This window comes from Pinus tabuliformis, chromosome 3_1, assembly GCF_031772625.1.
Source record: "Pinus tabuliformis cultivar Carrire ecotype Pingquan chromosome 3_1, CPIR1, whole genome shotgun sequence".
Taxonomy (NCBI): Eukaryota; Viridiplantae; Streptophyta; class Pinopsida; order Pinales; family Pinaceae; genus Pinus; species Pinus tabuliformis.
Genome location: NC_142301.1, coordinates 953543414 through 953554255, shown reverse-complemented (window position 1 = coordinate 953554255; position 10842 = coordinate 953543414). Strand labels below are relative to the sequence as shown.

Here is a 10842-nt window from a genome sequence, read left to right as displayed (position 1 = left end):
TTTATATAACATAACAAAATTATGTAAAATTGAAATAAAAAATTATGTAAAATTAAAATCGAAAATAAAATATTTTATTTATTAAATATATTTAAAAGTATATAATTAATAATTATTTTTAAATAAACCGCTACTAAACCACACAGTCAACAAATACTTATAAGACATTAATTAAGCGACACTTGTATATGCCCACAAAATTGAAATATACAGCCCACAACATGCACCCATGCAACGAGCCGATGTCCCCATGGTGACCTATAAAGACGCCAGACTCTGCTCAAAAAATCACATCCAACAATTATTACAAGAAAGAAAGAAAAGTTTCGCAGATCAAAATCGAACGAGTTATTTCGTTGTCCATTATAATCACATTGACTGCGTAGTCGAGTCCTTCTGACTGTTGCCTTCTCTTTCAGCGATTTGCTAACAAGCAAGCATTCGAATGGAGGACACATACCGTAATGAAGACAACAATGCATCCAAATCCACAGATAGCTCACCCCGTAATGATGCTTCATTGCACGGAGATTTTTGGGAAGAAAACTCTAAATGCAATTCAGCAGGACTTTTCCGAAAAGTTCAAAGAAAGCAATCTGGTGTAGGTGTGCACACACAAGACATAGTCCAATCTGTACAACACAGCGGTTTAATTGGGATTGTAATAAAAGTTGCAGTTGATTCTGATTCAGAGGAGGATGACAGTGAAGATGAAGACGAAGACGAGTCTATTCCAGAAGGCTGTGCACGGATTTTTTGGACCAATTTTTCGGAGAGTACGGAGATAGCCGATGAGCTTGAGGTGATTGACAGGGCGATCTTCCATGGTGATATTGTGGCAACGGCTTCAGATCCATCTGGACAGAGAGGCATCGTGGTTAACGTGGATGTTACAGTAGATTTGTTAACTCCCACATCAGTTAATGCTATAAGAAACGTTTCCAGTAGAGATCTTCAGCGAATAAGGGCGTTTATGCCCGGTGATTATGTCATTCATGGACCTTGGGTTGGAAGAGTCGATGAAGTGGTTGATAATGTGACTGTGTTATTTGATGACGGATCAAAATGCAAAGTAATGAAGGCCGAACCCGACCGCCTTATTCCAATCCCCGATAATCTCCGTTATCCTTACTTTCCAGGGCAGCGTGTCCGGGGCAGTTCATCGGCAGTTTTCGAGAATGCTCAATGGTTGTGTGGTACATGGAAAGAAAGTAACAAGGAAGGTACAGTAGGCAATGTGGAAGTGGGATTAGTTTCCGTGGATTGGGTTGCTGCAGCAAATCCTGATTGCAATTACCTAACTCCTGCAGAAAAACAGGACCCTAAAGAGCTACAGTTATTGTCTTGTTTTTCATACCTTTATTGGCAGCTAGGCGACTGGTGTCTGCTTCCAGCATCTGAAAGGAGAATGTTAGAAGTTACTATGCCTGCCACAGATGACACTGTTGCCCACAGAAAAGATAATGTGCTATTTGTGGGAAATAAACGGACTAGGGTAGATGTCATATGGCAAGATGGTACAAGGACATATGGTGTAGATTGTTGAAATATAATTTCAACTGCAAGTTTATTTTATTTGCGATGCGATCTATCGCATATCGCAAATCGCAACTCACCTTGTCACCCTCCGATATGTGTTGTGTTTTCTGGCGATTGCGATGGTGCGATGCGATCCGATCGCATAACGCAGATCGCATCATATGTGTGTGCCCCAATTTTGTGTTCCAACCAAATGGGCTTCTGCGATGCGATTTAAATGAAGTCAGTGGGTGAAGTATAGGCCAGCATTAAATGAAATTTTACGTGAAGTAAAAGTCTTTTTACTTACCGCCAGTAAATGTCAGTAAAACAGTAAATGCTATTTACTATGGATTGGTAAGTTTTAGTGGAGTTTTTAATTTTATTTCAGCGGGAGTATGGGCTCAAGTACAAGCTGGTAAAAGCATTTAATTTTTATTATTTCTTTTACGGAAGCATGGGAAGTGAAAACGTGAAGTATGTTTTTCTTGTTGTCATATATATGTAATATTTTTGTGTGTTGCTCATTGTAATGAGAAGGGCGTAGTGTGAGAGAGGATAATGCACAGCAGTGCTATCCGCGAAGATCAAGGGAGCAGTATGTTTTTGCTGAGTGGTGATGAAGCTCGCAGCAATGGAAAAACCAAGGGAGATGCACAGCAGTGCATAGATCATTTTTTTAATGTATTGGATTTGCATTGAAATGCAAAAGGAAAAGAGCGCACAGTTTTTTTTTATATAAGTGAATGTAATGAAATTTTTACTGTGTATGTAAAAATTTGTTTTACAGCAGTAATGTAAAAGGGGTCTTACAGCAGTAAACCCAGCACAGTAAATTCTCAGGAGGAGACAAAGTAGTTTTTGTTGGTTGAAATGTTTTGGTGAATCCCTCTCAACAAAGAGGATGAATATGTATCAGGCATTTTGTTTTAATGAATAGAAATGTTTTATGGCTGTGTAATACTCTGTTCTGAGAATTTTTTTTAAAGCTTCCCTGTGTAAAGGATCCTGTGGCAAGAAGGAGACAGAGCATTGCCTCTGTGTGTTCAGTTTTTATTTGTTTTTGGGATTTTACCAGAAAAATCCCCAACAGTGGTATCGGAGCAAGTCCAGGCTCTTTAAAGAAGTTAAAGAAGCTGAAGGGAGAAGGTTTGTAGCTGCAGCAAAACCTCTCAGGCAGACAGAAGACTCAGCAAAAGGATTCATGTATTTCACAAAGTTTTTTTTGTGTTGCTGAAGAAACAGTCAGTTGTTTTAAATATACAGTCAAGGATTTAGAAGCACATCTGAGAATGCAAGGAATGGCTAGCACAAGCACTAGCATGGGTATGTTTAACACCCAGCTCCCACAGCTTAATGAAAAGAACTATGACTATTGGGCAATAGTTATGAAAGCTTTTCTTTTCTCAGAAGATTTATGGGAATTTGTTGAGGATGGTTTTGAGAAACCAGCAAATGATGATGAGTTCAATAGCTTAACTCAAGCAGAGAAAGAGCTGTTGAAGAACTATAAGAAGGAGGATGCTAAGGCCCTCTACTTCTTGTATCGAGCAATGGATGAGAGTGTTTTTCCAAGGATAGCAGCAGCTAAGACATCCAGAGAAGCATGGGAAACTCTCAAGATAGCCTATCAAGGCATGGAGAAAGTGAAGACAGCAAAACCTCAGTTCATTGAGGAGAAAGCTTGTGATGAAAGCTTAGAGAAAACAGTAAATGTTAAAAACTGTTTGTCTCGTGATGAAGGTGATGAGGAGATGGCTGAAATACATCCCCAAACAGCAGTGCCAACACAAGGGCAGCAAGAGACACCCTTGAGGAGAAATGAACAAGAGGCAACAAATGAAGGTATGAATTCTTTGTTTGCTTTATCCAGTCATGTTGATGACCTTGTTCATTTAGAAGATGGAGTTAAAAATAAGAAGTGGACAGAACCCATGAATGGGAGAAAGGAATTAAAGTTCCTTGAAGATCTGTTTAAAGAATATAGAGTTCGATATGTAACTCTTGCCAAGATCGCTGAGATGGGCTTCACTGCCAACACCCTTGTCAATATGACAGAGGAAGAGATTGAAGATTTGATGAAGACCCTAGAAGAACTCTATCATATTGATGTTCTTATAAGGGAGAGATATGAAATTAAATTTTCCATAAGAGCAGAGAAGGAGCAGGTAGCAGATATTCTGACCAAACCATTGGATCAGAAAAGTTTCGAATTTTTGATGAAGTGTCTGGGTAGGACTGATAACCTAGCAGTTGAAATTATTGCTGAACTGTTTTAACCATCATTCTTTGATGAAGACCTTTTCATAAGGGAAAGATATGAAGTTAAATCTGCCATAGAAGCAGAGAAGAAAAGTATGCAAAGCACGGAGACCCTCACAGCAGTGGGAAGATAGAACATAAGACAGCAGTTTTGAATTTTTTGTTATGGAGCACATGCATTGAAATGCATAGCAATGGAAGGTAGTTTCCTTCTATGTAATGTGAGAGAACATACTCACAGCAGAGTGAGTACAATACACAGCAGTAAAAAAAATGTAATATTTTTTTTGTATGCAATGCAACATGCACAGAAATGCCTAAAGAAGAACAGGGGCAGCCACAGTGCAAATTGCAGAGGCAACGCAGCAGCAAATAAAAACCCAGGGATGACAGAGTCTATGGTTATGGGTATGGACAGCAGTGCATAAGAAAAGGCAGCAGCGTGATGGCAAGAAGGAGAAGCACAGTAGTGCGAAGAAAATGAAACCAGAACTAAGAGAGAATGAAGAAATGTGTTTTTACACAACAATGCAAATAAGAAAATGCAGCAGCATGAAGTTTTTGTTGAAGAAATGAAAGGTAATGGACAGCAGCAGATGTAAAAGAAATTTTTTCTTTACAGTAGTAAATGTAAGTATAGTGAATGTGTTGTTCATTGAATTGAAATGCAACATATGCAACAGCAGTGAATGTAAGAAATGTTTACACACAGCAGTGTAAATCTGTAAGGTGGGACAGAGTAATTGTTCCAGAAAAGACAGAGTATTTTGTCTTTGAAGAATGCAGAGTTTGCAAAGAAATGTAAGTGAAGTGCAGCAACACAACAGCAAATGTAGACACAACAGTGTGGGGTAGACGCAACAAAGAAGATGGCACAACAGTGCAGCAGAGAATATGCAGCAGCATAAAAGAACAATGTAATGAGTATGCACAACAGTGCAATGAATGTTTTGTTTTGAAACTGCATCTAAAGCAATGTTTGGCAGTAATCCCTCCGTGAGAGGAAGTGAAGTTCTTAGTGAATCCCTCTGTTAAAGAGGAAGGTGCTTTTCAGCACAGTGTCATGGTAAATCCCTCTGTCAAGAGGAAGATGCTTTTTAGCATACACATGGTAAATCCCTCTATCAAGAGGACGATGCTTTTCAGCATAGTCACAGGTGAAACCCTCTGTTAAGAGGAAGACTATTTTGATTGATTGTGGAACTGCATCTGAAGCAGTTGGTGAATCCCTCTATGTGAGGAAGATATTTTTGTAACAGCAGTGTTGGTGAATCCCTCTATGTGAGGAAGTGTTTGGGTATGATTGATAACCCAGCAGTTGAAATTAAAGGGGAGTGTTGAAATATAATTTCAACTGCAAGTTTATTTTATTTGCGATGCGATCTATCGCATATCGCAAATCGCAACTCACCTTGTCACCCTCCGATATGTGTTGTGTTTTCTGGCGATTGCGATGGTGCGATGCGATCCGATCGCATAACGCAGATCGCATCATATGTGTGTGCCCCAATTTTGTGTTCCGACCAAATGGGCTTCTGCGATGCGATTTAAATGAAGTCAGTGGGTGAAGTATAGGCCAGCATTAAATGAAATTTTACGTGAAGTAAAAGTCTTTTTACTTACCGCCAGTAAATGTCAGTAAAACAGTAAATGCTATTTACTGTGGGTTGGTAAGTTTTGGTGAAGTTTTTAATTTTATTTCAGCGGGAGTATGGGCTCAAGTACAAGCTAGTAAAAGCATTTAATTTTTATTATTTCTTTTACGGAAGCATGGGAAGTGAAAACGTGAAGTATGTTTTTCTTGTTGTCATATATATGTAATATTTTTGTGTGTTGCTCATTGTAATGAGAAGGGCGTAGTGTGAGAGAGGATAATGCACAGCAGTGCTATCCGCGAAGATCAAGGGAGCAGTATGTTTTTGCTGAGTGGTGATGAAGCTCGCAGCAGTGGAAAAACCAAGGGAGATTTTCCAAGGGAGATGCACAGCAGTGCATAGATCATTTTTTTAATGTATTGGATTTGCATTGAAATGCAAAAGGAAAAGAGCGCACAGTTTTTTTTTATATAAGTGAATGTAATGAAATTTTTACTGTGTATGTAAAAATTTGTTTTACAGCAGTGATGTAAAAGGGGTCTTACAGCAGTAAACCCAGCACAGTAAATTCTCAAGAGGAGACAGAGTAGTTTTTGTTGGTTGAAATGTTTTGGTGAATCCCTCTCAACAAAGAGGATGAATATGTATCAGGCATTTTGTTTTAATGAATAGAAATGTTTTATGGCTGTGTAATACTCTGTTCTGAGAATTTTTTTTAAAGCTTCCCTGTGCAAAGGATCCTGTGGCAAGAAGGAGACAGAGCATTGCCTCTGTGTGTTCAGTTTTTATTTGTTTTTGGGATTTTACCAGAAAAATCCCCAACATAGATTCTACAACCTTGATTACCATCAAAGATGTTGGGGATCACGACTTCTTTCCTGAACAATATGTAGTGGAAAAGGGTTCGGACGATGATGATGGCGAGGCTTCTGAATCAAGACGACGAGTAGGAATCGTGAAAAATGTGGATTCAAAAGAACGCATAGCAAGAGTAAGGTGGTTGAAAGCTGTGGATTGTCCACAAGATACACTAAAATTTGATGGAGAGGAGTTATTAAGTGTGTATGAGCTTGCTTGCCATCTAGATTATAACTACTTTGTTGGGGCCATCGTTATAAGTCGTCACTCTCCGGTGTTTGGGGAAGCAGAAGTGCTTGGCATTGTGGATCGGTTGGGTGACCACATAGAATCTAGGGATGAAATAAGACACAAAAACGTTGTTGAGACAGCAGATCTATCTACAAACCAGAAAGCTCTGAAGAAAACACAAAAGGCAGAGGTTGACAAGAATATTGAAGAATCTTACCTATCCTGTATTGGTAACGTCATAGGTGTTAAAGATGGAGACATAGAGGTAGCGTGGGCAGACGGAACAGTGTCAAAGGTATGTTATTTTCTTGTTTCCTTATAGTGTGTAGCATGGGCAGACGGAACAGTGTCAAAGGTAGGTTATTTTCTTGTTTCCTTATAGTGGAATATTACATAGGAATGTATTTTCATTGTCTGCTGAAGTACTATCCCTTATCTGAGAAATTGATCACGCTACCTTTCTTAGTCTCAATATACGGAGATTTTGGGTATAAAAGTATCTTTTTAAATATGCATTTCACTGCATCCAAGATATGAATTCCAACAATTGGCTCTTTGCTTACAATATGAAATATGAAACTACTTTGATAGTATGATAACCTAAAGGTTATTTTTATTTTATTTTTTTGTAAATGTAGATTCCACCTCGACAAACATCGGTGGTTTATAGTGATGATGAAGAAGAAGATGATGATAAAGATGAGACTGCTACATGGGAAACTGTTGAAGAAGATGATAAAGTTGAGCCTGCTAGTTGGGAAACTGTTCAAGAAGATAAGGAGCTAGACATTAATATGGAGCAGACAAATGAGGAAAATACAGTGCTAGACATTGATATGGAGCAGACAAATGAGGAAAATACAGTGCATAGCTTGTCTAGCAGTAGTTGTCATGAGCCAGGTCAATTTAAACATTTTGATAGTATAAGCGACGCTATGGATCACTTTTATCGGAATGAAACAAGACAGGTACATTTATCAAAGGACATGCTTTTCTCATTCCGTTTAGTGATTTTTTGTGGGGCATGATTGAAACTTTTGAACATCTTCGTGCAGCCTATCAATAAGCGGAAATGGATGAAGAAAGTTCAACAAGAATGGAACAATCTCGAAAAACACTTACCAGGTAACTCCTAAGCCATGCAGGCCTGTCTGTTTTTCACTGGTTTATTAAATGAGTTCATGTTTGAACATTCACTAATACTGTTTTTCACTGGTTTATTAAATGAGTTCATGATATTTGAACATTCACTAATAGGGAAACGCTATTCTGGGCAGTCATATTTCCTTCAATTTTGCCTCTATTCTGGGCAGTTCTATTTCCTTTAATTTTGCCTTTCGCCATTTTTGTCTTTTGTCTTTTCAGTTTCAATATTGCTTTCTTGTTTTCTCTTGCGTAGTAGGAAGTTGCAAAGTAACAAATTTTGTAACCCAATTGTTCATGAGAATACGATGTACTCATGAAGTGTACTGGAACAAATAAAATTATGGGCATAGAGTATTTCGAGCTCTTTATTTTTCTGGTTGTTCTAACTTGTAATATATAAACTCTGCATTGATTTGACAGATACAATTTTTGTTAGAATATATGAGGATAGGATGGATTTGCTGAGAGGTGTGATTGTTGGAGCAGCCGGGACTCCGTATCAAGATGGACTTTTCTTCTTTGACATTCATTTTCCATCCAAATATCCCGATATACCACCTGTAAGCATTAGTTTAACTAGAACTGTTTGATTCTAAAGTGAATTAAATGAGATCTCAAGTTGTTTTGTTTTGAACTCAATATGGAAGTCAGTCTCATTTAGCTTTAATATGTTGGTTTTGCAGTTAGCTTACTACCATTCTGGTAATATGTTGGTTTTGCAGTTAGCTTACTACCATTCTGGTGGGTTACGGTTGAATCCAAATCTATATGAGAATGGAAAAGTCTGTCTGAGTCTTTTAAACACATGGACAGGCAAAGGGAATGAAGTGTGGAACCCGTTGTCATCAAACGTTTTACAACTACTGGTTTCAATTCAAGGATTGGTACTAAATGATAATCCTTATTTTAATGAACCTGGATTTGAGAAACAGATTGGTTCAGCGGAAGGGGAGAGGAACTCGTTAGCCTACAAAGAAAACTCTTTTCTCCTATCGTGCAAGTCAATGTTGTACGTATTGCGAAAGCCTCCAAAGGTAGAAGTCTCACGAGATTTTCATTTACAGTTATCATTTTTAATCATTCTTTGTCTAGGAATAATTCTAAATACACCTATGCTCATCTGTGCAGCATTTTGAGATGTTTGTTAAAGAGCATTTTCAAAAACGCGGTCACTGTATTCTTCGTGCGTGTGATGCTTATATCAAAGGGGCTCCAGTTGGATCACTATCAGAGGATTGTACAATTGTTGGAGAAGAGTCTGAAAATCAGGGTGCTACTTCTGCTGGCTTCAAGCTTATATTACTTAAAATTGTTCCTAAACTTATTGCAGCCTTCACTGAAATTGGACTAGATTGCCAAGAATTTCGGCAGTCATAACTTTTGCGTTAAAGTCACAAATTCCATGAAGGATTGGATTCTTACTTGGCAAATACAAGTGTGGTTATTTCTTTCAAAGCTTGATGTGGAATTCAAGAGCTATGTACTATAGCAGAAGTTGTGATTGCATCTGCCAACCTGGTGCAATGTTTTTAGATTACCGAATATATGTGTAGATTATCGAAGTTAGCTATTGTCTGTGTGTTTTTTCAAATATATATACATTTTACAGTTGCCAAGATTAGAAGATTGACGATTATTAACACAAAGATTCATGTGATGGTTATTCCCTTCTCTATTATTCCGTTTGAATGAAAGCAAATGTCATGGAATCTATAATCTAATGTTCTGTTTCATTAATTCAAATGCCCGCAAGGAAGATACATTAGGGTTCAGTTTCCATGCCCTACTGCAGTGGATTGTTTTTCCAGCTTTCTACTGCCATCCACAATGATAACTTGAAATGTCTAAGGTGTGTCATTTATCTTGCCTTTGTCAATATTTGATCATGTAGCCAATGTCTTCGTGATTGCAACAAACCATAGCTTGTTGACTCCATTTCCCAATGGACTGTTTCTCTCATGCCCAACCAAACCCTTTTTCAACACCCCTCGACTAAGGATCTAGCCATTATTTCAAGTACACAGCTAGTTATTGAAGTGACACTCGGTGATTAAGATTTAAGAGAGGGTCATATCTGGGTTGGAAGGGCTAGCCTCTAACCTAAAAGTTTGGTTGAAAAGATTACCTTAAGTGTTTTTTTCACATCCAAGAAAAACTCTTGAGTGTTAATAGATGTAACAACCAAACATGACAATTCTAATCAAACACAAAAAACATGTGTTTAAATAAACAATGATGCAAACTTGACTTTAAAATTTGTTTCTTAAGAATGTATGACCACAAGACATTATAGAATAATTTCATGTAACTCCCATTTTACCAGTAATACAATGTCAAAAAGGGCATGCATTGAAAAAGAAGATGTTGGGAAATGATGTAGTGATGATTGGAGACTTCCACAGTTATTCATATTGTTAAAGATTTTTCGAATAACATTGTGTAATACATGTAATCCATCCTATTACATATATTACACAGTGCTATTCAGGAAATATCTAACAATGATGTAGTGATGTAAATTTTATGCAAATCACATTGTCCACCATTGTGTCATGTTCATTCGAAATTGTTTTTCCTTCCTCAAATAATACATTACATGGAAATGCTAAAGACAAAGAGGAGGAAATATATTGTAGTAATGTATGAATGCTCAAACAAAAATATACCTAATGTTAATTTAGGTGGCATAGAGGATTGCTTATTTTTTTCCAAGGAAATATTTGAATAGATCCACCCAATGGGATCAATTCCCGCCAACTTATTATGAGAGCCTAACCCAAGGGTGTTGAGGAGAATTGACCCCATGACCTCCCATTAGCGACGTGCTTTTAGCGACGAGAACTCATCCAATTGAACTAGCCCTGGGGGCTAGCATCTATGATTTGCTTATACTTTACAATTAGATCATATTAATGAAAATAATTTGGAGGAATTTGTTTTTAAAGATCGTAAATTAAGCACGTTGGAACTATGTGCTATTTGAATCATTGGGATTCTAGTGGCAGGCCTATAAGGTTTTACAACTATCAATAAACTAGTTTAATTTATTGTAGTCTTACTGGAGTATTTCAAATCTTTAGCTTTATAATGGATTCACATCAAATTGTGTTGGATTTTCCTGAGTCACCTCAATTTTTTTGGGTGGTGTGGTACTTTAACATTGAGTTGTTCTCATCCTTTCAGTATTACATCTAATTTCATTACTTCTAATGAATATGGTAGAGATTAATTT

General features: G+C 37.5%; 1 protein-coding gene across 1 annotated transcript; it reads left to right on the top strand.

Moving 5' to 3' along the window:
- Positions 1–445: 445 nt before the first annotated feature.
- LOC149190955 (putative ubiquitin-conjugating enzyme E2 23) lies at positions 446–8987 on the top strand. Its single transcript, XM_089410625.1, has 7 exons — positions 446–1541; positions 6203–6759; positions 7103–7432; positions 7520–7589; positions 8031–8170; positions 8333–8644; positions 8739–8987. The coding sequence occupies exons 1-7, from the start codon at positions 446–448 to the stop codon at positions 8985–8987; spliced, it is 2754 nt and encodes a 917-aa protein (XP_089266751.1).
- Positions 8988–10842: the final 1855 nt, after the last annotated feature.

What these genes read in the sequence shown, in the direction of transcription:
- LOC149190955 (XM_089410625.1), top strand. Translation starts at nt 446, where the DNA reads ATGGAGGACACATACCGTAATGAAGACAACAATGCATCCAAATCCACA. An exon ending in TCTCGAAAAACACTTACCAG is followed by an intron (nt 7,590 to 8,030) that starts GTAACTCCTAAG and finishes TTGATTTGACAG; the next exon opens with ATACAATTTTTGTTAGAATA. An exon ending in AATATCCCGATATACCACCT is followed by an intron (nt 8,171 to 8,332) that starts GTAAGCATTAGT and finishes TTGGTTTTGCAG; the next exon opens with TTAGCTTACTACCATTCTGG.